The sequence below is a fragment of the Podarcis filfolensis genome (assembly GCF_964270895.1).
Source record: "Podarcis filfolensis genome assembly, chromosome: 6".
NCBI lineage: Eukaryota > Metazoa > Chordata > Lepidosauria > Squamata > Lacertidae > Podarcis > Podarcis filfolensis.
The window spans coordinates 2607755-2634534 of NC_139609.1; the positions used below are offsets into that span (position 1 = coordinate 2607755).

At 41.4% G+C, this 26780-nt stretch overlaps 1 protein-coding gene across 41 annotated transcripts in view; it reads left to right on the plus strand.

The window, feature by feature from the left end:
- Positions 1-26780, plus strand: part of PRRC2C (proline rich coiled-coil 2C) — a 73689-nt gene that overhangs the window by 10284 nt on the left and 36625 nt on the right. For all 41 annotated transcript variants that reach the window (XM_083621310.1, XM_083621320.1, XM_083621347.1 and 38 more), the window contains exons 5-18: positions 4536-4670; positions 5707-5948; positions 6331-6410; positions 7037-7170; positions 7259-7346; positions 7619-7733; positions 9331-9405; positions 11901-12444; positions 14578-14738; positions 15571-15817; positions 18026-18239; positions 19450-21825; positions 23133-23338; positions 23705-23859. In XM_083621310.1, coding sequence (XP_083477436.1) covers positions 4536-4670; positions 5707-5948; positions 6331-6410; positions 7037-7170; positions 7259-7346; positions 7619-7733; positions 9331-9405; positions 11901-12444; positions 14578-14738; positions 15571-15817; positions 18026-18239; positions 19450-21825; positions 23133-23338; positions 23705-23859 — 4772 coding nt within the window. The remainder of the gene's footprint in view (positions 1-4535; positions 4671-5706; positions 5949-6330; positions 6411-7036; positions 7171-7258; positions 7347-7618; positions 7734-9330; positions 9406-11900; positions 12445-14577; positions 14739-15570; positions 15818-18025; positions 18240-19449; positions 21826-23132; positions 23339-23704; positions 23860-26780) is intronic.

Here is a 26780-nt window from a genome sequence, read left to right on the forward strand (position 1 = left end):
TTTTCATTCCAGTCTGGTAAACATCCTCTGCTTCTTGCATTTGTCTTCTCCTATTAGACTCTTCTTCAGTTTCACAGAAGCCCCACTTTTGATAAGCCTTGTCATTGTAGGTTGTTGCACATCAGAGTCTACCATCTTCCCTCCCATCTGCAGTACATTCTGAGTATTCCTTCTCCAGAAAAATAAAGGGGAAGTAGCATCGCTCACCATCTGCAGTTCCTCCAGTGGCTGTCAAAACTGCTTTTTGTGCTTTTACCTCTCCCAAATCCTTATTTAATAGGGATGACAGTTCTAGAGAATTTAACTCCTCCAAAGTTCTTTCCTTTTCCTCCTTTTGGCTTCTGAAACACTCTCCATCTTCAATGTGAGACTGGTTCTTCAGAGTCAATGAAGATCTGACCTGCTACCACATGGGTTCCAGTTGAATGCTCTTTCACCTGTTCCTCAGAAGGCAAGGCTGTCTTTGATTCAAAAGGCTCCTCTTGAATTCCTTCTTCATCAGCAGCAACAAGGCCCAGAGCCTCTAACAACAGCGCCACTGTGGCCCACAGTAGTAGCAGTCACCGCGGCACAACCCGCCTGGCCTGCTCTATCCCTGTTGCCCAGGGTTCCTTCCCCTGCCGCAAGAAGAGACACCAACACCCAAGTAAATGCAGCTGAAAATGATAGCTTTACATAAGGTTGGGTCAGTAGTGGGTGTTTTATATGTGGGAGATTTCTTATCCATTATGTGTCACAGCTATCCTACCTGTAAGGGACTAACTGTACAGTTACTTTTAACTACACATCTGCCAACTATTTCTGGTCAGCTTGGCTAGACATTTTGTTGGGCCTCTTACATAAAACCCATACTGGTCAGTGCCCAAACTCAAGTTACAGCAATATTCCCTCATAACTTTGAGCTGTACTTTGAGCTGCTCATGGTGCAACTTCAAAATGATAGTGCTGTTCTTAATAATTGGAGTGGGGAGAGAATTGGTGTTGCACAGGGCATCTTGCTCTGGCCATATGCATATGCATACCACTTAGCAGCAGGATATTTTGAGATTCATTTCAGCCTGCCTCACAACGCACACTTTGTGAATTACAGTATTACAGGGCTGAGAGGTTCTAAAATGTCACTGCAGATCAGTTGATTTCAGCGTTCTTCGTTGCAGTGTTTTTCTTAGACATCTCCAATTAATTTCAGTAACTGAATAGAATTTGGGTTTAATAACTTATATCATAATGTCATCTGGGTCATATTAATTAATTAATTAATCAATCAATCAATCTTAATAGTTGCTTGTCATCCAAAGGTCTCCAAGCAACCTATAGCAATACATTATGCACACATGCTTAATACCATAAGGAAAGACGGGGGGGGGCTGTCATACAAATTCATCAATATATTAGCTAACATAACATGTAAAAACAAAAACAACACATCTACCATATAAATAATAACGAAAGGCATAACTATACACTAATAATAAACAAAGAAGATTCCCACCACTAATTAGATAACTATTCTCCCACTCTCTTTTTGGACCACCCTGCCCAAAAGTCTGCTTTCAAGTCAGCTGTCACAAGTCCATTGTCCTCCAGGGATGGTCTGGCATCACTCCTCCTTTCGGGGGAGTTGTAGCAGGCAAAGCAGGAAGATGATAGCATAAGTTTTACCTGCTTTGCACTTGATTTGGCTACTGCTCCTCTTCTGCTGCTGGTGGTAGGGGTGCAAGACAAGCTTCATAGAAGCTAGGTCTTAATGCTTTCGTGGGACAAATAGTGTTGGGGTGGCAATGCCTGATTTTGTTGTTACTCTGATTTTCCCCTCAATTCTTAAAGAGAAGAATTTCACTTCCAGCGTTAGAACTAAAAAACGTTTTCTTCTGACAAATTTATTATAATTAATTGAATTTGTTTACCGCTTGGTCTACAGAGAGTTGAAGGATATATCTATCTATCTATCTATCTATCTATCTATCTATCTATCTATCTATCTCCCCATCCAACTAATTATTTCAAGGTGCATTTAGAGTATACCTGATGACAGCTGTCAGCTTCCATGACTTTCATGGAACCTGGTCCATAGATGGATATAATAAACTTGGACTAAGTGGGCACTGGCATAGTGGAACACGCAGTTATTTAAACATGTTGTTTGGGAAAGCTTCTGTTGCAGTAGTGAGCTGCCTTAAGCCTTGCATGGTCTGTTATTTACCAGAACATCAATGCTTCACCCTCAAACTCTATTTCTTTTCTTTTTTTTTTTTTGCAGTTAAGGCAAGGTGGTCCAACGCATGGCCCAAGCACCATGTGTGCCCCTCATGGCATTTTTTGGCAGCCCTCAGCAACATTTGACTCCCCACCCCAGTCTTTGCACTGCCTTCCCAAAGTTGGGTAAGCAAGGTGCTAGGCTTTGGAAAGGAGGCATAAGGGCTCTGACAGGGTCCTATAATTCTTCCACCTACTTCTTAAAGCTTAGTTAGCATTTTTCCAGCTTTGGGAAGGTGTAGGAAGGGCTCTAGGATCCTGCTTGAGCCTGCCGCCTCTTTCTCAAAGCCTGGCCCCTTGCTTACCTGGCTTTGGGAAGACAGGGCTGGAATGAGGGCACCAGATTTTGGCTTTGCTCCCCATCCATGTGGGACAATGCAGTGTTGTGGCCCATGTGTTCCATGGTGAAGTACTCTTGTGGCCCACTTAATGTGAAAAGTTGGGCCACCCTGAGTTAAGGTATAGCAAATGTAGCTTATGTGATCTTCAGTTTGCCCTTTTGTTTAGGAACATAAGAAGGATCTTGTGGAATAAGAACAAGGCCCATCAGTAATCAGCAAACACTACATGGTCCTACATGAACATTAGCTGGTGACCTGCTTATGTACAGTGTTTCTATACTCAGCCCATCCTTGATCTGTTGCTTGGATTACCCAGCTGCTTATGCTTGGGGTTTCCTGTTTAAAGTGTGCCTGCAACTCTTTCCCACTTACTGGGAAAAATGAAGTAATTATTTTTGCATGGCTTATTTTGTACATCCTTTCAACACTTCTGATGGCATTTCTCTGACAGGGCATCTTAACCCACCCCTTATTTATTTTGCCCTTTTTACACAACATTCTTCTAGATATCATTTTGGCCATTATTTTTTAAATAAAATACAAATCCAAAAATCATAAAACGAAAGCAGTTTAACGTAAGGGGATTTTATGTATTATGTGTTTTGGATGCTTCCAAATTACATTCTGAAACCCATCCTGGCTTTTAATGTACAAATGCTAGACAGCAGTTTTCTTTTTTCTTCTTCTTTTTTAAATAAGTTTTTATTGTTAAAATAGTTCATCATTAATACACATATACAAGCATACAAACATACATTTCATACAATTCTTAAAAGTGTTCAAACATACTTACACTCAATCCCACAAATAATTCCTTTCCCCATCCCCATCCACCACCCCTCACCCCACCTTTGTGTTTGACTTCCAATCTACTCAATTACAATTTCTTTCCACTTCTATTACTTTTCTTTCACACACCTTTAGCCTAATTTCATACTTCTTTTTCTATTACACATTGTTATCTATCTTATTTGATATTTCAGTATTTGAAACGGAACTTGTTTATTCTAATAGGAGTTCTGATTTTTCGATATGATTTTGCAAGTATCTTTTAAACACCTTCCAGTCCCTATCTATCTTTTCTTTTGAAATCCTTCCAATTTCTTCCATTCTTTTGGATATATTGTAATACTCCAATAATTTGGCAAGCCACTCTGTTTTTGTCGGTATTATACCACTTTTCCAGTTTTTCGCAATCAATAGCCTTGCTGCTACTGTTGTGTATAAATATAAGGTCAGCAGTTTTCATTGTGTGAAAAGTTTATGATCAAAAGGATGTCCAAAGGTGCATGTATAAGAAAATTGATCTAGAATATTTTTCTCCCTAATATCTGACCCTCCTGATGCTTCTGGACTACAGCTCCCATTATCCCTGACCACTGGCCATGCTGCTTTGAGCTGAAAGGAGTTGGAGTACATGGTCATATTGGGTTGTTCCTCACCAGCAGAGCTGGACTGGGCAGGACAATTCTGCTTCATTCAAAGCCTCTCGAGCGTGGCAGGTTGAGGGTTTAGATTGCTCTATTGTACAATTGTTAATATTATCACAGAAGAACCAAAAACTATCTTCTGGCATCATTTATGTAGTGTGTTCTTAAAGCAGGTTTCTAGGCTATGTTCAAATGAGCCTCTGGTTATGTTAAAGCTAGTGATCACAAGTCGCTGCCATTATAGTTCTGGAAAACCTTTCTATAAGTAAGATATTCATATGCTATATATTTAAACAGAGCAGACTACTCTTTGCTCCTTGGTATAGCTTCTTACCATAAGGAAGGCAATTGATCCAGTAGTGGTACTTGAAGTACCAGAATCTCTTATGGAAGAAGTATTTCTTATTTGAAATTGGAGACTAAAATAAAAACTTATTACGTTCCACATTGCAGATTTGGATTTTCTGAACTCTTAATTACTGACTTGCATTTTTTACAACTATCTCAGGTCCTGGAGTTCAAATAAATAGCTATTTCCAGCAAGAGTTTCCTAGTCTGCAGGCAGCTGGTGATCAGGAGAAGACTAAAGAGAAGGATGCAGCTGAAGAGCCTTATGGTCCTGGGCCCAGTTTACGACCACAAAGTAAGTATACATAAAATGTAATAATAGTTTTGAATACAGTTTTAATTAGATTTTAGCCCATGTTACCATTCCTAAAGTAATATGCAAATGAATTCTACCAGCTCTTGAAGAAACACTTGTTCACGTAGACATTTGCTTGATCTCTTGACCTAAATTAAATATTAGTCAATGAAGCTGACAATAAGCACAGACTCAGATGCTCTAGCTTCCTCCTCTGCATCAGATGTAATTGGAAAAAAGCATTTTTTTCCGGTTTTATATCCAAACCGAGCCCAGTAGTTTGCCCTTCTTCTACAAATAACATAAAAATTCTGACATGGTTTGCATTCATGGTAGTTGAGATCAGGGACGGGAAACTTGTGGCTCTCTGGATGTTGTTAGACAACAACTTCCATCCTTGGCCATGTTGGCCAGGGCTGATGTGAGTTTGAGTCCAACAGCACCTGCAAGGCCACTAGTTCCTCATTCAAACCCACAATCAAATCATGACTGCTGCTTGTCTACAGTCATTTTCCACCTGATCTGTTATCCAGGCTGTAGCCTTTAGAAATGGAGCAAGTGGTGTAACTGGAATGTCCGTTAATACATAATGCCAACCATAATTAGCACAAACTACAGTTTGCAAACCCACTTCAAAATGTGGTTTCTGATTGGGTTTTGCCAGACGGTTGCATATTGTGGTTAACCAATTCAAACACTACATTAAACTTTAATTCAGCTTCTTTAACCACTGTTTAGTATAGTGCCTTAATTGAGCCAGTGATAGCCCTATATAAAACAGCAACTGCTGAATGTTCTCGGTTATAGAGAGCTTGAATTGATCAAGTTAAACAATTTCTCTGGCTAAAGTGGACTAATTCTTGGTGGTGTCACAGCTCAAGTAGGCTGAGATGACAGTTTTGTCACTGAAGGTCCTTTTTGGGGTGTGTGGGGTGGATGAAGCTGGTGAGAAATATACCAAGCACTTTTTGCACAACACAAAATAAATGGTGTTCAGAAATCTGTTTAGAATATAACCTCCCCTATCCCATTGCAGATGTTGCTAGCTGGCGAGAAGGTGGAGGCAGGAATCTGAACTCTCCAAATTCTCCAACTGATCAAGAAGCAAAACCTGTTGCTCAAGAAGACGCTAATGTGCCTGGACCAGTAGAACAGAGTGATGGCCCCAAAGTACCAGAGAAGAGGGATATAAGGATAGCACTGCCACCTGCTCCCAAGCTTAATGGTCAGCAACAGCCTGGGATCATATCTCAGTACAGAGCAATGATACCACCCTATGTAAGTCATGTCCATAAATATCTTGTAGACTTCTTTCTCTTGAGGGATCTGAAGGGAGGGAAACTTTCCTTTGAAGTGGAATTGCTAAGCTTTTTGCAGCTATGCTGTTTATATTCCTGTTGCTGTTAATTGCTAACTGAGAGCCCTTTTCTCCTAGCAAGTGATGTGATTGAGAAATCATAGAGCACCAAGGGACTTGCAAAAAGGCACACACCTAAATAACTTAACTGTATAAAGTTGTCAATTTAAGAGTTTGTTAATTTTAGGTAGACTTCAGTTTTTATTTATGGTATATTATATAAACGCTCACTTTCCAATTTATGATTTTGGCATTTAATTAAAATACAATGTTTACATAGATGGTGTTTTGTTTTCTCCTTAGATGTTTAACCAGTACCCCAAATTGGCATATCCTCAAATGCCAGGTCCCAGCAGGTTCCCTGCTCCATCTGAGGCTTCCAGGTAAAAATACCAATTACATGCATGATTTGATTACTGCTCTTAAAACCTTTTGATATCACAACTATATTTGCATAATGTGTATATAGTCTTATTTAACATAATTTTAAAACCATGATTATTTTAAACTTTAAAGAGGATGCAACAATGCAAAGCATAAAATTACTAAAGCAGCAGTGGTGCATAGTCCAATGTTAGCAAAACATCAGTAGTCAACCTACAGGTGCATGTTTTTGCAGTTTTCCCTTATTCATAACATTGGACCCTGTACCGTTGATATTTTTGTATAGCTTTTAAAACTCTGTTGTCCATTGATGATATATATTGTTGTGTGTCTTTGGTATATATTAAATTGTCTCTGTATTCTTTCAGCAGCACTGGGGAAACCTCAGACACCCAAGCACTTAAAATGTCAGCACCTAGAACTTTTTTCCTTTCTGATTCTTTAACATTTGATTCTGACATCTAGTAACTGAAAATAGTTCCCTTTGTTAATTAAACTTGCTGTTTGTAAACAAGTATCTACTTTTTTCAGTATTGAGCTTAAACTAATCTTAAGTCTCTTCAGTAACTTAACTGTGAAATACTGATATATAAACCCTACATGATAGATTGCTTTCTTTTTCTAGAGGACCAAGGGGTAGAGGGCCCTCTTCATGGAGCTCAGAAACTGTAGAACGCCCAGCCATCCTAAGTGCGAATGAGCTCAAAGAACTTGACAAGTTTGATAATTTGGATGCTGAAGCTGATGAAGGCTGGGCTGGTAAGAACATTAATATCAGTGAACATTTAACTGGTTGCATGTAGAAAAGTGTTTTGCAGTGCTGACCTACAATTCTTTATTATTCTAGGAGCCCAGAGTGAGGTAGATTATACTGAACAGTTGAACTTCAGTGATGATGATGACCAAGGAAGTAACCAGAAAGAACAGTATAGCAGGTGATTTATAAAACACACACACACACACAAAATATTCATGTTTAGAAATTTGAAACAATCAGCTAGTATTTGTACTACATTTGTAAAATGCCCTCGAGAGACTGAGAGTTATGTAGTAGCTAGAGTTTTGGATGTGGGAAACACAGCTATAAATTGCATATAAATTGCAACTTGAGAAGATTAACATAATCTTCATAATTAACATAAAAAGCATGTTTGATGTAAAAAGGGTGGTATGCAAAATATGACCTTTTATGATCCCCTTCATGCAGTAATGAACCTACAAAAGATGTGGAGAAGAAAGATTCAGAAGAACATAAATCATCTGCTCCTTTGCAGTCAGTTGGTTCCAAAGTGCCATATAATAAAAGCAACTACTTTGATCAGGTATTTTTATCTAATCACTTTTCTCTCCTGATGTATAAGTTACAATTTAGGTGTGCATTATCCAGATACTATTGTGATAGAACTAGTTAAGTGCTGGCATGCCTCTCCAACCAGTGTTAATGAAAGTGTAAATGAAGTAATGAAACATGCTTTGGAGGGGACTTTACATAAAATAAGGGTGTTGTGTTGGGTTTTTTAGGGTTTTTTACCCCAATTACTCTTATCATAGCTTCCCTTCTGACTGAGCTGCATTTTGCATCCCAACAAGTTATAGCCTCTCTTTTTGAGGTAACCACTTGGTGTATTGAATTGGTTAGTACCTTTTAAACCTATCATTGATTAAGTGGGGTTAAAGGTGATGGAATCCAACAGTACAGTGGTTCCTTGGGGTACAGATGCTTCAGGTTACAGACGTCACTAAACCAGAAATAGTACCTTGGGTTAAGAACTTTGCTTCAGGGTGGGAACAGAAATCGCGGGGGGGGGGCGGCGCAGCAGCAGCGGGAGGCCCCATTAGCTAAAGTGCTACCTCAGGTTAAGAACAGCTTCAGGTTAAGAACGGACCTCCAGAACGAATTAAGTTCTTAACCCGAGGTAACACTGTAGTCAAAAGACCTAGTCTGTCCATTTCCATTTGGAACATTCTGCACATATCTGATCTGCCATATATGTGATTGTTGACAAAACAAAGGGTTTTTTGGATGAACTGAAAAAAGACTTTCTTTCTGAGATAGCAAGCCTGTGTTTATGTGTTCATGTAATTGAATGCTCATGCAGATTGAAAGATTCTTTCTAAATAGAGAATTAGCATTATTTAACTTTCTGTGCAGCTAAGTGCTCCTGCAAAAGACAGGTACCTAGTCTCTGTGCTGACATGGAAACTGACTGGAGACTGCATGCCCCTTACGTTGGCACTGAGATGTTTTGAGACCGTTGTAGTCTGAAGCCTTTAGCACATTTGAACTCCAGTTATCAGAGACACTGAGCAGATTTGTGGTTTGGCTGATTTAAGAATGTTTGATTCTGTCGCTGGGTATTTTGGGGATTTTAGTGTTGGCATAGAAGGATGAATCCTAACCCAGGACCCTGGCCTTGGGGATGATGGAAGTGCTGGAGCCAAATCCTTGCCAGCTTCTGTTGGCCAGGACAGGAAGGTCACATTTTTTGTTCTGGTTTGCATATTGTTATGCTGCACCATGTTGCTGCAACAGAAAGGCCTGGATCAAGCCCCTGGCCTGTCACTGGGCCCGTTTAGGATCCAGCAGCTCCCTGGCTGACACTATTCCACCCACTCAAAACAACCCTTTTGGGGGTGTTGTGCCAGCCACTGCCAGTGGGAACATGGCTGGTGTTAACTCCCAAACAGTGCCACACCTTCAGTGACCACATTGCCATCAATAGCCAGCAGCACCTCTGCCCTTTTTCCCTTCAGGAGCACGAAGATGTGTGTGTTAAGAATGATTCCTAAGTGAGTAATTACATGTTGTGTACATCATACTGAGTACATCCAACTGAAAGGGAACTAGTAAAGGATTAAATCAACAGCATTCGGTTTGTTTCACAAGAATATTTACAGTTGTGCTTTTTAATCCAATAGGAACGCAGTCTGACACCAGCCCAGTCTTTAGTGCTTGAGAGGGGCAGTTCTGGGCTTCAGCCAAAATCTGTTCAGGTATGAGCAAAATTCACCTCTGGGCCCATCCTTAACTTTCTCTCTTTAAAGGTAAAGGTAAAGGTACCCCTGCCTGTACGGGCCAGTCTTGACAGACTCTAGGGTTGTGCGCTCATCTCACTCTAGAGGCCGGGAGCCAGCGCTGTCCGCAGACACTTCCAGGTCACGTGGCCAGCGTGACGAAGCTGCTCTGGTGAGCCGGCACCAGCGCAGCACACGGAAACGCCGTTTACCTTCCCACTATAAAGCGGTACCTATTTATCTACTTGCACTTAAGGGTGCTTTTGAACTGCTAGGTGGGCAGGAGCTGGGACCGAAAGACGGGAGCTCACCCCGCCGCGGGGATTCGAACCGCCGACCATACGATCGGCAAGTCCTAGGCGCTGAGGTTTTACCCACAGCGCCACCCGCGTCCCTGTTCTCTCTTTAATTTTTTAGTAAAATGTAAGATTATGCTTTGCATAGTAGTCATGCAGTGCACATTGTAATACATGGAAGACCAGCTGATTTTTTCATTCCGTTGTTTTTTCCTTTAAATGACTTTGTAGAATTCAAAGAGGCCTTTGGATGTGTAGCAATGCATGTCCAGGGAGTGATTTCCCCCTTCAAGCTACAGTCCCACACATCACATCAAATGCTGCTCCAAGGGCCTGATCCTTAGCAGTGCCATAGTAAGGCAGAGGAGGTATATGCTCTGTATGGAAGGGAATAAATCCCTGGTGCCTATGTTTAATACCTATGCACAATCTTCTGGATCCCGGCTGCAATACTTTGCAGTAAATTACTTTCAGTTGAGAGATTAAAACAGGCTTCTCCACTCCTTACAATACACATTTTTAAAATGTAGTAATTCCATAAAATACAGCACAGGGAATTGAACTGTGGTCTGCAAACTTCATTCAGGTGGCCCACAGCATGTCTTTGAAGAGCATGTAACAATTTTAATTCTGTGGAATTCAAATTGTGATGACTCAGCTTACACTTGAGTTACACTTGAGACACAGGTGACTCAGCTGACACTTGAGTTACATTCCGGGGATAACACCTAAAACCAAAATGACGTATGGTCGAAACACATTAGGTTCAGTGGGCGGGTGCGATTGCCAAAGTCTTTCCCCCCAGACACTCACCACCTTTCCATCCCTTTTAAAATCTTAAAAGAAATTTTGCCAGGTGCATAAAGCTGAATGCGCAAAAGTTAAATGTGCACAAGTTACAATTAACATGTGCAATAAAATACCTATAAACAGTGTTAGAAACTCAAATATATAAACTAATTGCCAGGTCGCAACTTAAACCTAGGTTATGGATGCCACAACGGAATGTCTAGGAGCCCTTTTTCCCAATGAAATTTAGTAGTGGTAGTATTCATTTCATTTCTATACTGCTTTATATTTTAATGAAAAAATCTCAAAGCTTTTACAGCATTAAAACATCAAATTAAATAATACAGAATAAAACAAGTTCAAGCCTCAAGGAAAATGTTTCAGATTCTTCTCCAATTGACATTTTGCTTCCCCCTTATTTATTTACCCACTTAATTTATATAGCTTGCCCCATAGCAGAAGTACTGTAGGGAGCCAGCAGTGTGGTATAGTGGTTAGAGTATTGGACTTGGACCTTGGAGGACAGGGTCAAATCCCCACTCAGTCATGAAGCTCACTGGGTGACCTTGGGCCAGTCACAGCCTCTTAACCTATGTCACAGGGTCATTGTAGGGATTAACTGAGGAGGAGGGTGATCCATGTACTCCTTGGAGAAAAAGGTGGGATATAAACACAATAAATAAGTTCTTCTGCTTAGCTTCTTAAGGACCCAACCAGATGGGGATGTCATTTGCCAGCCCGGCATACAGAGATCTCCACATGGTTGCAGTTGGGAATTTCTAACACTGCATATAAGAAATAAAAGAAGCAATAATATATTTAAAAATTCTGCAGCACCCTGCACAGCGCATTACAATTGCTACAACAGGCAGAAAAATAATTAAGTGTTCTGCCAAGACCCTTTGCAATTTTCCAAGTGGTCCATGGGTGGGAGGAGTTTGGAAACCACTGTTGGCAAATATTTATTGCAGCTTTTTCTTTATTCTTTGCTTGTCAGTTTACAACAAATTGAAAAGATGCTTTTAGAGTAGTAGGTGTTTGCAGTGCCTTTAGCCCTGGCATTATTCTCTGTTAAGATAAAGTTTTCTTCCTCCTTACAACTTTTAATTGAGGCCCATTCTTCTGCACAGCTGCCCAACTAGGGGGAAATAAATAGAACTCAGGGATTTCTAGCAGAATTGCACATTTCTAGTTTGCATTGCTTGTGATCAGCACTTCACTTGTTAGGCCTAACTTTAGTGTGAGACCTTCTGACAGCTCATAGATTGAAGACCCCTGTTTCAGAGTTGCTAAAAGAACCATAGAATCACTTTGCATATACACTTCTGTAGTGGGTCTAAAACTGCCTTTGTTTGAGACTTTTGCACTTTTTTATTTCAAAAAACATAGCATCCACTTCCAGATCGCTTGGCAGGGCCAGGAAAGCAAGGTCCCTTTCCTCCTAGGCCAACACCAGATGAGGATGAGATTTGGAAACAGAGGCGAAGACAGCAAGCAGAAGTATCTGCAGCTGTAGAACGAGCCCGTAAAAGGCGAGAGGAAGAGGAGCGAAGAATGGAAGAGCAAAGAAAAGCAGCATGTGCCGAAAAGCTAAAACGGTTAAATGAGAAATTTGGCTGTGTAACAAAACCACCCCGAGAAGACCCACTGAAAGAAAAAGAAAAGGAAAAGGAAAAGGAGAAGGAGAAGGATACTGATAAGGAGAGGGGAAAAGTAAGTGAAAAGGAAAAAGAGACAGTGATAGAAAAGGAAAAGGAAGAAAAAGAAAACCAAGAGAGAGAAAAGGAAGCCGAGAAGGAAAGGGAAAAAGTGGAGAGGGAAGAAGCAGAAGAGAAACCAAAAGCTGAAGTGTCTGAACCTCAAGAGCCAATCACTCCATCTGTTACAGTTGAAAAGCCACAAGAAAGTGAAAGCAGCAGTAAAGAGGAGAGAGGTTTGTACCAGTTACTTTGTTTGTTTAAAGTAAGCAACCTGCTGTCTGTAACTAGAATCCTAACTATAGCACTGCCTAAGAACTGTACAGTGGTACCTCGGGTTACAAACACTTTGGGTTACAAACACCTCGGGTTACAGACTCAGCTAACCTGGAAGTAGTACCTCGGGTTAAGAACTTTACCTCAGAATGAGAACAGAAATTGCGCGGCCGCGGGAGGCCCCATTAGCTAAAGTGGTACCTCAGGTTAAGAACAGTTTCAGGTTAAGAACGGACCTCCGGAACAAATTAAGTTCGTAACCAGAGGTACCACTGTACTACTTTTAGTTTTGGATATATTGAAGGAAATGTCGTAAATTGTTTCAGAATGCCTCATGGGAAGCAATTCATAAATGAGATAAATAGCAACTGCATTCAGCATCTTGTAAACTAAGGCTAGAAGACAAAGCTTACTTGGTTGTGATTACATGTGCCTAGATCAGTGATTTTCAACCAGTGTGTCATGGCACACTGTGGTGCCTTGAATTATGGGTCAGGGGTGCTGCAGGCAACACTGGCCTCTGTCCCTCTTTCCTTCCCTCCCTCCCTCCCTCCTCTGGTGCCCTCTCAAGTCTCTGCCTCCTAAAGGCTTTCACAGCTGTTTGTTGCAGCAGCGCTGACTACAAGCTCTCCAGGTGAATGGTGCCACTGGTGGCCAGGGGGTGCTGGTTGCCAGGAGCTGAGGCGGCCTTGGAATAAGCAAGCAAGTGGGCAAGGGAAGCCAGCCAGCCAGCCAGTCCTCCCCAGCCCTTGCTGTTGAGAATAGACAAACAAGTGGGAGTCTGGGCAGGCAGGCACTGCGCTCGCCTTTCTGGTGCTTGCTGTGTGCAAGGCCTGCCTAGAAGCTGAGTGCCTAGTGCTGATAGGGAGCCTTTCCACCATGCAGGCCCTGCAGCACCCACTGCTGCTTCCCCTGTGGGGCAGTGTGAGGAGGCACCTCTCCTTGGGGCAGGGTGGTGCAGATCGGAGACCAGGACCAGCAGCAGCAACTGCCTGGATGACTCTCAAGGAGAGGAGAGAAGAAAGGAGGCTGCGGGAACACTCCACGAGAGACGGTGTTCGAAAAAGGATGAGAGGCTGCCAGCTCTGCAGACAAGGGGTGACATAACTGGGCTCCTGAACCCCACAGGGTGCTGCAGAAATAATGTAGTTGGTCAAGGAAGCCGTGAACTCAAAAAGGTTGAAAACCTCTGGCCTAGATTATAAAGTAGCATTTGTAATATCTGAAATAATAAGTCTTCTGACAGAAAATTTATAAGGTGGGTTTAAAACAAACCATCCTGATGAATGCCCGAAAGGTCAGGAGCAGGATGCATTTGCAAGTTTTGTCTAATCAATTTTGAACAGTATGTGCCACAGTGCAGATAAATATGTGTATTAAAAACATTGCTTCAATCCTGCATGCGTTAAAGTTAATGGGGTTTTAGTTGCATGACTGTCACCAGGATTGCGGCCAATGTACACATTGCTAAAAAAGCAAGCTGTCACTTACGTTTATTAACAGAGTGCTTAATTTGCAGTGGGAGCTGCTTCAGTGACAGCTTCCAAAAAGCCTCTAAAAACACATGGTTTTAATCTGCACATCTATTCCAGATTTATGGAGATGGAATTCTTGTTTAAGGTGAGATTTCTAAACCGTTTGTAGATCAGGAGCATAATAGGTAACGGCCTCTGTTTATTACAAGGTGTCCTGAACTGTGGTCTGTGCACTTTCCATAGCTTACATACCTATTTCCATGGGGTGTGCTTTCAAGGTAACATTTTCTTACCTGTGCCACATTTGTGTAGTTCCTGCCTCTCCTATTCCCCTGTTTCAGCATTGCTTTGTCATGATGTCCAATAAGTCTTTTAAAAAACCCACCTACATTAATAGCCCTGTTCAGGGAAGTTTTTAACGTGTGATATTTTAGTGTATTTTTGGTTTCTATGGAAGCCGCCCAGAGTGGCTGGGGAGGCCCAGCCAGATGGCCGGGGTATAAATAATAAATTATTATTATTATTATTTAAGATAATTGGAGTGGTTTTTGAGTTTGAACTTGTTATCATCCATGGTGCTAATGTTATTTTTCTCTTGCATTCCCCACCCCTGGACAGTGTGTCAAGCTATTTCCACCACTCAAGAAAGCAATCATAGTGAAAGAGAAAGTTCTCACGAAAGCGAGACTGATTCTGGTGCTCAGCCTCGTCCTGCTATTTCTTCTGGCTATTCAAAACAGTTTCAGAAATCATTGCCACCAAGGTTTCAGAGACAACAGGTAAAAGGATAGCACTTTGAGATTAATACATATAGTTATTAAATTGTGGGAGATGAAGTTATGGGTTGGTTTGGTGTTTTCCCCTTGCTTTTATTATGTATTTATTTACTTTGCATTTCTGCACTTTGAACTGCTGTGAGATCTTCAAATGAAGGATGGTATACAAAATTAATTAATTAATAGTATAAATTTGCATTCTCAAGGTGAATAATCTTAAAACTTTTTTTGGGGGGGGGAATTGTGATTTGTGGTTAAGGGGAGACACCAGACAAGTAACTAAACTTTAAGATGTGGGTAACATGCAGTAGTTGGCAAGTAATAACTTCCCGTATTCATAAGTGTTTTGTAACCTTTGCTGTTATTCCATGATCTGTCAGCCATAGCTTGCCATCTATCATATTTAAGATTTGCAAATGTTACCATGCATTCAAATTACTGTGCCAGATGATTCATCCACAGTGCTAAGATAGGCTTGTCTTCCCCATCCAGGTTTTTCCAATAATGGTCCTCCTTGTTTCCTTCTTTTTGTCCTCAGCGACCTAGTACAGTCATAATACTTCCAAATGCTAATCCCTCCTGTCCTTATTATTAACCATGGCTAAGGTTTATGTCTGTTGTCTTGGCCATATCTAGCAAACATTAATCTCATAATCAGAGCTTGAAGCTTAAGAGCATTATGTGTGTACCAATGAATTATTGGGTTCAATTGGAATTGGAGCATCACCAAAAAAGCTCTGAAATAAGGTGCCTAAAACATTTTTAGAGGAAAAACTTGTTTAAAAGCAATTTGCTATAGCTTATCAAAATTTTCATATTTTCTCTTGCTTTATAGGAGCAGATGAAACAGCAACAGTGGCAGCAGCAGCAGCAAGGGGTCCTACCACAGTCTACACCTTCTCAGCCTTCTGCTGGCCCTGTTCCCCCACCACAACATAGACCGCTCTATCAGCCCATGCAGCCACACCCCCCACATTTGGCTTCTATGGGCTTTGATCCACGGTGGCTCATGATGCAATCTTATGTGGATCCACGAATGATGTCAGGAAGGCCTGCTATGGATATGCCACCCATGCATCCAGGTACAAATCTCACCTATACTAAAGGTGTTTAGTTGGCTCTCAATTTGTTGCTCGACACAATTCAGAGTGCTTCTTTAGAGTTCTAAAGCCCTAAATGGTTTGGGACGAAGGTCCCTAATGGTTTGCCTACTCTAATGTGAATCGGTATGGCAATTGAGATCCTCCTTTGGTTGGCTCATTTTAGACTGATGGCTACTGAAGAAGTTGCTTCTGTATTTGCATCCAGCTAGTGGAACTCCTTCTTAAAAGAGATGCATCTTACACCTTTGTTATATCCTAGCAAAACCTGTTCTGTTTGTGTGGAATTATGGTACTCTAATTTTGGCGACTTAATTTATTGTCGTATGTGGTGTGTTTCACTACAATTGGCTGCCCAGTTTATTTAGTAGATGTTTACTGACTGCTAAATTAGAGAGTTGCTGTATTGTTGCTGTTTTCAAAAGGGGTGGTTTATGTCTGTTTGCTGTTATCCCAGTGGTCCAAACATATTTTCTTCTATGACTACATGATGGCTGATCTCTAGGGATACCTCCTACCTCCCTAAAGTCTTTTCTCCTGCCTTTATAGTGAACGAGTTCCAAGTCTGCACTGTTCTGCTGATTTTTATCTGATTTGTGCAAGGTTCCTCTTTTGTAGGCAAGGGAGAGAAAGGAGACAGCAGTAGTGAACACTGTTCTTTCCAGGCTGAGCTTATTCCTGGCCCACAGTTCTTAGGACTGTGAGCAAGCCTCACAGCTGCGTTTCATTCCCCTTCCCCTTTGCAAATAATTCAACAGAGGCAGGAGGGGTGGATAAGTGCATTTAGGCTTGCTTTTACAACCTTTGTTCAGGCTCATTGAGCTCTTCAATGCAGGGTGTGGGTCCCAGTCCCTGCTACCTTTTTTCATCTGATCTTTTCCTCCTCTTGGGGTTTCTGCATGTTTATTTCTCCTCCGTCAGCTGAACCCATTCTTTGAGGGGCATATAGGATTAAGTGTGGGCAAAGTCCCATTATACATTCCTTTGAAATGTTTTTTCGGTGATGCACAGTGGAATCCTACTACCTGACCTGTTCCTGGCATGATTAAGATACAGTGGTACCTTGGTAGTCGATTGCCTTAGTTGTCAGGGAAAAATCGGCTCCCAAGCGTTGCAAACGCAGAAGTGAGTGTTCTGGTTTGCAAATGTTTTTTGGAAGTCGAACATATGATGTGGCTTCCTATTGAGTGCGGGAAGCTCCTGCAGCCAATTGGAAGCCGCACCTTGGTTTTTGAACTGTTCCGGGAGTCGAATGGACTCCTGGAACAGATTAAATTCAAGAAACAAGGTACCACTGTAATTCCAGAGGCTTCTTCCTGTTCCCAACCCCTCTCTGTGGGCTTAAGGCACTTTATTGGGGTTCTATCCAGCTTAGGAAAGCTCTCTAGAAATTGCATTGTCCTTGGGCACAGTCTATCAAGAAAATTGCTATGTAAGTTTTACTTGTGATGGCATAGTTGTTGCTCATTTCAGAGGAGTTTGGCTAAGATATCTCTTTGACAGACAGCAGAAAGCTGCAGGTGCTTTTTTGTTTTTGTTTTATTTTAAGCTCTGTTACAAATAGGAAATTGCTGAATACCAGCATCAGTAATTAGTAACATTACTAAACATTACATCAAATGCTGCCAGTTGTACTCTGTTACCTTTAGGCCTTTTCTTTCCACGGAACATATTCAAAAGTCAGGATATGCCATGGTGAAGAGGCGAGGGATCTTAAGAGGCTTTCAAAATGTGCTGCTATGTTTTTTAATGGGCAAGCAGGAAGGTTCTAGCCTTTGTAGAGTTTTGTGCTAGGCACAGATTCTAAGTACTGTGATGTTGTATGCTAGTGAGTCTGTCACAGTACTTCATGAAGAAAACTTTACAAGCTTTAGAAAAGTCACTCCACAACAAAATTTCTTTGTGAGAGGAATTTTTTTATTAACAGCTTCTAAATTTAAAAATTCCATTTGTAAGATCATCTTGATGCGTAGGGTTCTGACACAACGGAACAATGTGACGAGTGCCAGAGTGCACGGAAACTCCATTTACCTTCCCATAGCAGCGGTATGCTTTCAAACTGCTAGGCTGGCAGAAGCTGGGACAGAGCAATGGGAACTCACCTCGTCACATAGATTTGAACCACTGACCTTTCAGTTACTTTTTTGAGCTGTATGGTTTAACTTCTTAATTTCAATATCTCCGTTATAGGAATAATACCTCCTAAGCCACTTCTAAGAAGGGACCAGATGGAAGGGGCAGGAACTGCTGCGGACTCTTTTGATCATGTCACTCGATCAGCAAGGGAGCATGCTATTCCTCTGTCAGAACCACGCATGGTGTGGGGGTCAGAACCATATCCTCTTGCAGAGCCTCAGCAGACTAGCAATCCCCCCAAAATCCTAGAAGACACTGAAGATCTAAGGTAAGCTTTGGGATTCTCTTACTGTATTCTGTTTATCTTTTTCTGCATTATCCTATTGCATCTTGTGCATTTCACATACCGTAAAACAGGCCTAGGGAATATCTGGCTCATGGGCCAAGTTAGATCCATCTAGGGTTCTAATTTGGCCCACAAGATCGTTTCCCCAAACCACTTCCTGTTGCCTAATACCAGACATATGTGATGCCAGTTGATGTATAGGTAAGGATGCAGCTGCAAAGGAACAATTATGAGCTTAAAATGGGCTCCCACTTGTTCTTTTACAAGGATAGCTCACTGTTAAGGAATCTCACTGGGATGTGTTGCACTAGGGAGTTCTTGATGGGTGCACCTGAGGGGTCTGAAGCTGAAAGCAAGACCTTTGAATGTGTACTTTCAGCTGTTTGGTGTTCACAGTGCAAAGGGACTCACTTTCAGTGTGGCCTTTTGAAGTTGTTACCTGATGTCAGCTGTCAAAGTGGCCTTTGGGGGAGGTTGGGATCTGGCCTGCGGACAAAGCTTATGATAGTCCAAGCGTGTTGAGCATAAAATCCAGTAACCAATTGCAAGGGGCAATGCTGTTGTGTGCAAATAACAAATGCCTTGCTTCAAGTTGTAAGACTATATTAGGGACACATTTGGGGGCACAAAAGATATTTCTCAAATGGGTAGTTTGTGTTCTCTCTCTAGGGATTCATTAATCCACAGTATGCAAGGTTGGACTCTGACCATAATCTTGGTAACTGCTCTGGCTTTGTACACTTTCAAATATGAAGGTATACAGCGAGCTGAGTTTTTTGCATGGTAGACCTTCAGTAATACAGCTAGAATGTTCAGTGTACCTCATATATTTTATTGAATCTGAAGTGACCGGCAGAATGATTCTTCCTAATTGGCTGCTTCAGGGGTTTGTTAGTGCAATTTGGGGGTGGGTGGTGGGCACGGACACCATTGGCATGGCCAATTGTCAGGGCAGGGGTGATGAGAGTTGTAATCTAGCAACATCTGGAGGCCAAAGGCTAGCCACCTCTGTTTTAGCCTTGTCCCTCACCACAAGTTCATTGGCTAAAATGCTCTCCAGAAATGATTTTCTGTCTCTTGTGAACATTGTATGGGCTAATCCTACAGCAGTTGTCCTGCATTCTTTTTATCATGTTTAATATATAGAGACTTCGATAGGAATTCAACTTAAATTGTGGCTTCCTTCTTTTAGGCCTGAGGCACTTCTGGATCAAGAACACATAGCTGTTCAAGAGGTTTACGCAGCAGAACAGATTCATTTGGACTCTCAGACAAAGGTGGACTTCTTCAAAGAACCCAGTGAAATGAGTGTACAGAAGACTTCAGTCAGGACTTTAGAAGATGCTCAGCCTCACCAAACTGACACACCTGCTCCCGCGCTGAGTTTTGAAGTAAATGCAGAAAATGTCTCCCAGATCTCCAAGGAAGAAGAAATGCTTGTAGAAGAGAGCAATACTTCCCTGAAGAGCATTTCTCATGGGTCAAGCCATTCTCTGAAATCTGAAGACCAAGCAAATGATTCACAATCAAATGTTTCCAAAGTCAGCAGCAGACACATTGAGCCAAAAGAACCAGTTCTTGAAAGAATAGATAGTAAACTGAAAAAAGAAGTGTTTGTAACTAATAGGCTGTCTGAAGGACCAAAGCCTGAAAAACCCTTTAAGCCTAAATCTGAAACTAGGTGGGGTCCAAGACCAGGTTATGGGAGAAGAGAGGAAGGTAGTGATAGGCCAGTGAGAAGGTCTGGTCCTATTAAAAAGCCTATCCTTCGAGATATGAAAGAAGAGCGTGAGCAAAGAGAAGAGCGTGAACAAAAGAAGGAAAGGGAAGGAGAAAAACTGACAAATGAGAGAGCTAGCAAGATTGAGAAAAAGGAACAGTCTCAGGTTCCACCTCCCAGGCTAGAACCAGAGAAGACCATCACTGGTGGTAAAAAGGCATTGCAAAGCACACCACAAGCTTCAGACTGCGCAGATGCTCCTGTGCAGTCCACAGTTACACCTGCTGTGCAGCAGCCTCTCATTGTCCAGCAGCCTGCAATCGTACCACCAGTGTCTCAGCAGCCACCTGCAGTACAGACATCTCCACCCATAGCTCCACAACTGCCTAGTCCACAAATTACTGTTGAGCTTCCATCCCTTACTATCCAGCAGCTACCAGTTCAGCAGCCTGTCAGCACAACAAAGGAAGAAAAGCAGCCAGAGAAAGTAATCAACAAAGAACGAACTGTAGAGAGACCTCGTATGGAAACTAGACCTGTGAAAAGAGAACCTGGTTTGCCTCCCAGAACATACTGGAAAGAAGCTAGGGATAGGGACTGGTTTCCAGACCAAGGATACAGAGGCAGAGGACGTGGAGAATATTATTCTAGAGGACGAAGCTACAGAGGTTCTTATGGAGGCAGGGGTCGAGGTGGGAGAGGCCACAATAGAGACTATCCACATTACAGAGACACTAAGCCTCGTGTGGAGCACGTGCCTTCTGGTCCTCTTAGGCAGAGAGAAGAGAGTGAAACCCGTAGTGAGAGCTCTGATTTTGAAGTAGTTCCAAAACGGCGAAGACAGAGAGGCTCAGAAACTGACTCTGACAGTGAAGTGCATGAAAGTGCAAGTGACACCCTTCTTTCAGACAAGGACAGCTTAAGCAAAGGCAGACACCCAAAGAGAGAAGAAAAGACAGATGTCAAAAAGCCTGCAAAAGCCATATTGTCTTATAAACCTGAACATAATATCCGAGGGGACAATAGGGTTTTAGACAAAACTTACGGGAGGGAAGATGAGAATAAACCCAAACCAGGATTTCTTCCTAAAGGAGAACCTTCTAGACGTGGCAGGGGGGGCATGTTCAGACGTGGGGGTAGAGATCCAGTTGGCCGTCCACCTCGGCCATCTACTCTTAGGAAACCAGGATACAGAGAGAATCAGTGGAACCCGAGGCAGATGGAACCCCCCAAACTTGAAGATGGGGAGCCCCCACAAAGGCATGACCATTATGGTTCTATGTCACTGGATAAAAGGCCACCTGCGAAGTTTGAGAGAAAATTTGATCCTACTCGGGAAAGGCCTCGTAGGCAAAGACCTGCACGACCTCCCAGGCAAGATAAGCCACCACGCTTTAGGCGTCTAAAAGAGAGAGAGGCAGCATCAAAAATAAGTGAAGCCACAACCAGCTCATCATCAAGTGCTGCAATGAGTAGCGCAGTTAATGAACAGCCAAGCACTACTTTGGAGGTGTCAGGAAGTAAGACACCAGACTTGTCCAATCAGAACTCCTCAGACCAAGCAAATGAAGAGTGGGAAACTGCTTCAGAAAGTAGTGATTTCAATGAGAGGCGTGAGAGGGATGAAAAAAAAATAGCAGATGTTACAGCACAGGTAGCTGTTAAGAGTGGGGAAAGCACGCTAGCCCCAAAAAGGGAAATAGCCAAGAGAAGTTTTTCCAGTCAGCGGCCTGGGATTGATCGGCAAAATCGTCGTGGAAATTGTGGACCACCCAAATCTGGACGGAACTTCTCAGGGCCAAGAAATGAAAGGAGAAGTGGCCCTCCAACAAGAACTGGGAAAAGGGGGTAAGTGTGTTTGCCACTGGAAGATTGATGCAGAAAGTCCATTCAATTACTGAGTTCACTGGAAACTTAAAAATAGATTCACTTAACCAAATTGGTTTAAAGAGCTATGACCTTTCAGTGGGTAGTGTTTCGAGTTAACTAGCTTTGATAAGTGGTATCTAATGATTGCAAAATAAATGGAAAATTGAGGTGATAATTATGGATAGAGACAGAAAGCTGTGAGAACAAACCACCATCCAGCAATGATGCTTGCCCCAAATTATTCTTGTCTCCGGCAGCTGTAACCCCAACTGCTTTTTACCTTTTTAAAGTTTATTTCCTCATATACAAGTTGTGGAATTGACTCACTTACTCTTTTGTGTTAAAGTCTGGTGAGGAAGTATAATTTTCTGCACCAGTTCCAGGAGTTTTCCCAAACACCTTACTAAAACAGAATCTCTTTAGCTAACCAAATTGAACCTTGATCAGTCCTTGTAGCTCAGTGTAGGCAGAGGAAAAACAAATTTGTGGGTCATATCCAATTAAATTATACTCAGATTAGACCCACTGAAATTAATAGTTCTAAACCATTCATAGTCAAATTATTCAGAGTAGGACTAGCACTGCCTACAACCCTGAAACAGCAACTCCTCCAGTAGGTGTTTCAAGCATCTACAAATTTGCCTTTAGAAGTTGTTGGGAGAAGTGTTTCATCAGATACTTTTTCCTATACTGTATCTGAATCAAAACATCTAGAGATCCCTTTCTTGCCGTTAAAATAGGCTATGCTCAAAACAAATGTATACGTCTGTAGGGACAAAGATACCTGTCTTATGCAGAGTCAGACTGTTGGTCCATCTAACCTAAACAGACAGACAGCTGCTCCAAGGCTTTTAGGCGGGACTCTTGCACAGCTGTATCTACCAGGACATGTCAGGGCATGCAAGTCATGTATTCTACCACCAGGTTTGTGCCCCCCCCCCCCCGGTAAAATCCCCACTTTTGGTATTTTCAGGGAAATATCAGTAGCACTCCTGTAGTTAAGTTCTACCTCTAAATTATTGTTGAACAATTTCACCCACTTAAGTTTTGAACTAGACCAAATGCAACTCCCATTAGTTTTTCTTCTACAACTTGGTTATAGGCTCTTTGCCATCTTTCTATTTCCTTTGTCATTTCTCAGTATCTTTTCTGAATTCATTGTGATGCACAGAATGGAGCGTGTTAGCTTCAACTAAAGTCTTATTAAAGTTCTATGTAGCTCTGCCTCTCCCTTCTCCTCCACCTTTTGCTATACAAAGCTATCTCATTTTGTGTTTATGATACAGACCATTTGAAGAACAAGCTGCAGTTGTGATTAGTGCTGAAACAGTTGGGAGCAGTTTACATCCAGAAGAAAGTGGGAACAGCGCTGCTGCCCTGAAAGGTTCCAAAGATCCCAACATCAAGAAGCGAGAAGAGCCCAAAGCTGGTCCAAAGAAACCGAAAGAGAAAGTGGATGCAATTTCTCAATTTGACCTTAACAACTATGCAAGTATGTACTGGAAGTTCCTCTTCAGAATCTTAAATGTATTACAGGCGCGCGTGCACACACACACACTTACATGGGGGTTATGTTCCGAGGCACTGCACACATCAGTGAAATTGTGTATATTTGAAACACCATTGGAAAAAGCCTGCAAACCCCCCATTCCACCACGCCCTACTCTGCCTCTTGTGTGACTTTTTGGATCACTTCCGGGTTTGGCGTATGCACACATACTGAACGTGCATAAATGGGTCTGCAGTATAATAGTATTTTATTTTGTTTTTTTCTGCCATTTGAATCAACCCCAGAGATGATGGCTTCATTTATTTGAATAGGGGTTAATTTTAACTAAATTTCGGACGTTCATTACAGGTGTTGTGATTATTGATGACCACCCTGAAGTGACAGTAGTTGAAGATTCCCAGTCCAATTTGAACAATGATGGTTTTACTGAAGTGGTATCAAAAAAGCAACAAAAACGCCTGCAAGATGAAGAACGCAGGAAGAAGGAAGAGCAAACAGTGCAGGTTTAGTATCATATGTATCATCTCTCTCTGTCCCAGGCATCTTTTTTGTACACATTATTTAATATGTGCATATGCAGTGCATTCCTGCCCTCCATTGTGAGCTCACACTTGCATGAGTAACTCAGTAGCAAGAGTTCTCTAAAAGCATTGTTCACTTGAGCTGGTTACTTTCTGAAATAGTCTTACTCCATGGTGTCAGCCTGTCAGGCTACCCACAAGCTCCAGTTCTCACAGAAGGATGCTGAGTTGCTCAGTTTTGTATGATGCAGTTATTTATTTATTTTTTAATGTAGTGAATTTCTTATTTATTTGACAGGAACCCTGATTTATTTATTTATTTATTTATTTATTTGCTGGCCCTTTGGTGGAGACTGAAACAGAATAAATAAATAAACTTTCTTCAAAAATGTCAAAACCTGTGGTGGAATTTGTAAACCTAACCTTTCATGGCAACACATTTCAGTCTTTATTCTTGCTTACCCATATTCATTGGTCTTATTTGGGAAGTCGCTTAAATTCCAGTTAGCTCTAACAGTGCTTCCTGATAGTCATTGAAGGTCTGGCGTTCCAGCTCTGAGCAACACGTGCTGCTTGCAGTTCATGGCAGATTTCTCAATACAGCTCTAAGATCAAATCCTTTGCTTGAGCAGCTGAGTGTTCTCTGGACTGAGGGCTTCTCCACACTTCCTCTTATCCTGCTGCTTTCCCATGTAGAAAACCTCAAACAGTCCTTTGGCACTAAAATGGAGCAAACGACAATTTGGGGTTTCTCCGATTTAGCACTAAAAACTGGGTTTTCCCTGGGAAAAGGAGCAGGGCAAAAAGATATTTCTAAATATATTTGGCAAGGGAAAAAACCGAACATAAAATATAAAATATTGATGCAAAAGAGAGAGGAGGTTGTTCCCTGCCGGATATGAGACTATACTGTGAAGCATCTTACCTTTGTTGGTTGAAGGATTGGATGACATTAGAGAATTCATGCATTCTAGACTTAGAAGGTCATGATAGTATTTTTGGTTGGCACACTTATTTATGATATGAAAAGTGAAAGTACATAAAGGATTTACAAATTATATAATTAGGAAAAATATGTGTAGAGTATGGGATAAATGCAAAAATCTATTAGAGGTTAAAACACCACTTTGGCTCTCACTGTTGGAAGCTATAGCGGTAAAGAAAAAATATGATAGAAGAGTGGACAACTTATAGAAATTTATTAAAATGAGGGAGGAGAGTATCAATTAAAAGAATTTAAGAAATTATTAGGAAAATTAACAGCATGGATACAATATCATCATTTGAATGATGTATTTAAGAAAGATAGGATACGAGGGTTTGGGGAACAAATATTACAACTGGAGAGTGACCTGATGGAATGTAATGTAAAAGTGCTGTCTAAAATGTATAAGATATTATTGGAATGGGAGCCAAAGGATGAGCAAGTAAAATCCTTAATGATAAATTGAGCAATAGATATTGGTCACAATATAGATATGGAGCAAGGGAACAATTGTGGAATATGGATATAAAATTTACAGCATGTTATGTCTAAGAGAAAATTGTATGAAAATGATATATTGATGGTACCTAACACCGAGTAGACTGGCAAAAATGTATAAATCTCAATCAAATAAGTGCTGAAAATGTAAAGCGAAAGAAGGTTCTTTTTATCATATGTGGTGGTTTTGTAGTAAGATTAAAGCTTACTGGGAAATGATATATAATGAATTGAAAAGGATGTTTTAAATCGGGGGTCGGCAACCTTAGGCCCATGGGCCGGAAGCGGCCCACGGAGGCCGTTTAACTGGCCCATGAGCTGCCTCCGAACCGAGCCGCCTGCTCAGCGAGTCCCCACGCATTGCGCTAAACCGGCACAGCACAGCATGGGGACTCTCTTCCGTGGCTCCGGAATTCGCTTCTGCGCATGTCCGCAGCACTGGAAATCGCTTCTGAGCAGGTGCACTTTTTGGCATCTGGGCAGGCACAGAAGGGATTTCTGGCGTCGCACTGCGCCGATAAGCCTTGCCGACCCCTGCTTTAAATAATGTTTGTTTAAAAAAAGCAGAAGCTTTCTTTTTGGGAATTATAGGGACAGAACTACCCAAACTATATTGAAATTTATTCATGTATGTGACTACAGCTGCAAGAATGTTACTTGCCCAAAAATGGAAAGAAGTCCCAGCAAAAGAAGAATGGATACAAAAACTTACCGGAAAAACATGAAAATGGAAATAGTTTGTTGAATATTTACAAACAAACTGTAAACAGATACGAACATTGGCAGAATTATTGTAATAACCCGCAGTTTTATAAGAGTATATATTTAAGGGAGATGAATAAATGAACAAATTAAGTTAATTTAGATATGCAGAAAATATAAAAAATAAATTTAAAGAACTGCAGAAAGAGAAAGAAGGAAGTCAAGTTTTGATATGTTAAAATGGCTGTAAAATTATTGAAATGTACAAAATTGAAAACCAGAAATAATATATATATAAAGGAAAGGAACAGGACAAGGGGAAAACCACTCAGACCTGTGCTTTCTAAGCAAGGGACGAGTGGAAGTGTGGACGAACCCTGACTGACCACCAGAGTGCCTCAGGAGTTCACAATCAGGATATTATGAGAATTGAGCCCACTGCTATATTGGCACTGAAAATAAGGAATCAGTTTTGCAACTAGTACTAGCCAATTGATGTAATGTCATCCATGAGTTCATCCAATCTTTAATTTAGAGTGCCTTAATGCTAGTGGATACCATATCAGTGGCAATAAGTTCCATAGGTTAAATTGTATATTGTTTGCAAAAAGTACTTCACCTTGAATGTGCTTCTTGTCAATTTTAGTGGATGGCCATTTTATATTGAGTGTAAATCAGTGTTCCTGCATACTTTCTCCATATGTCTTGTGATTTAATA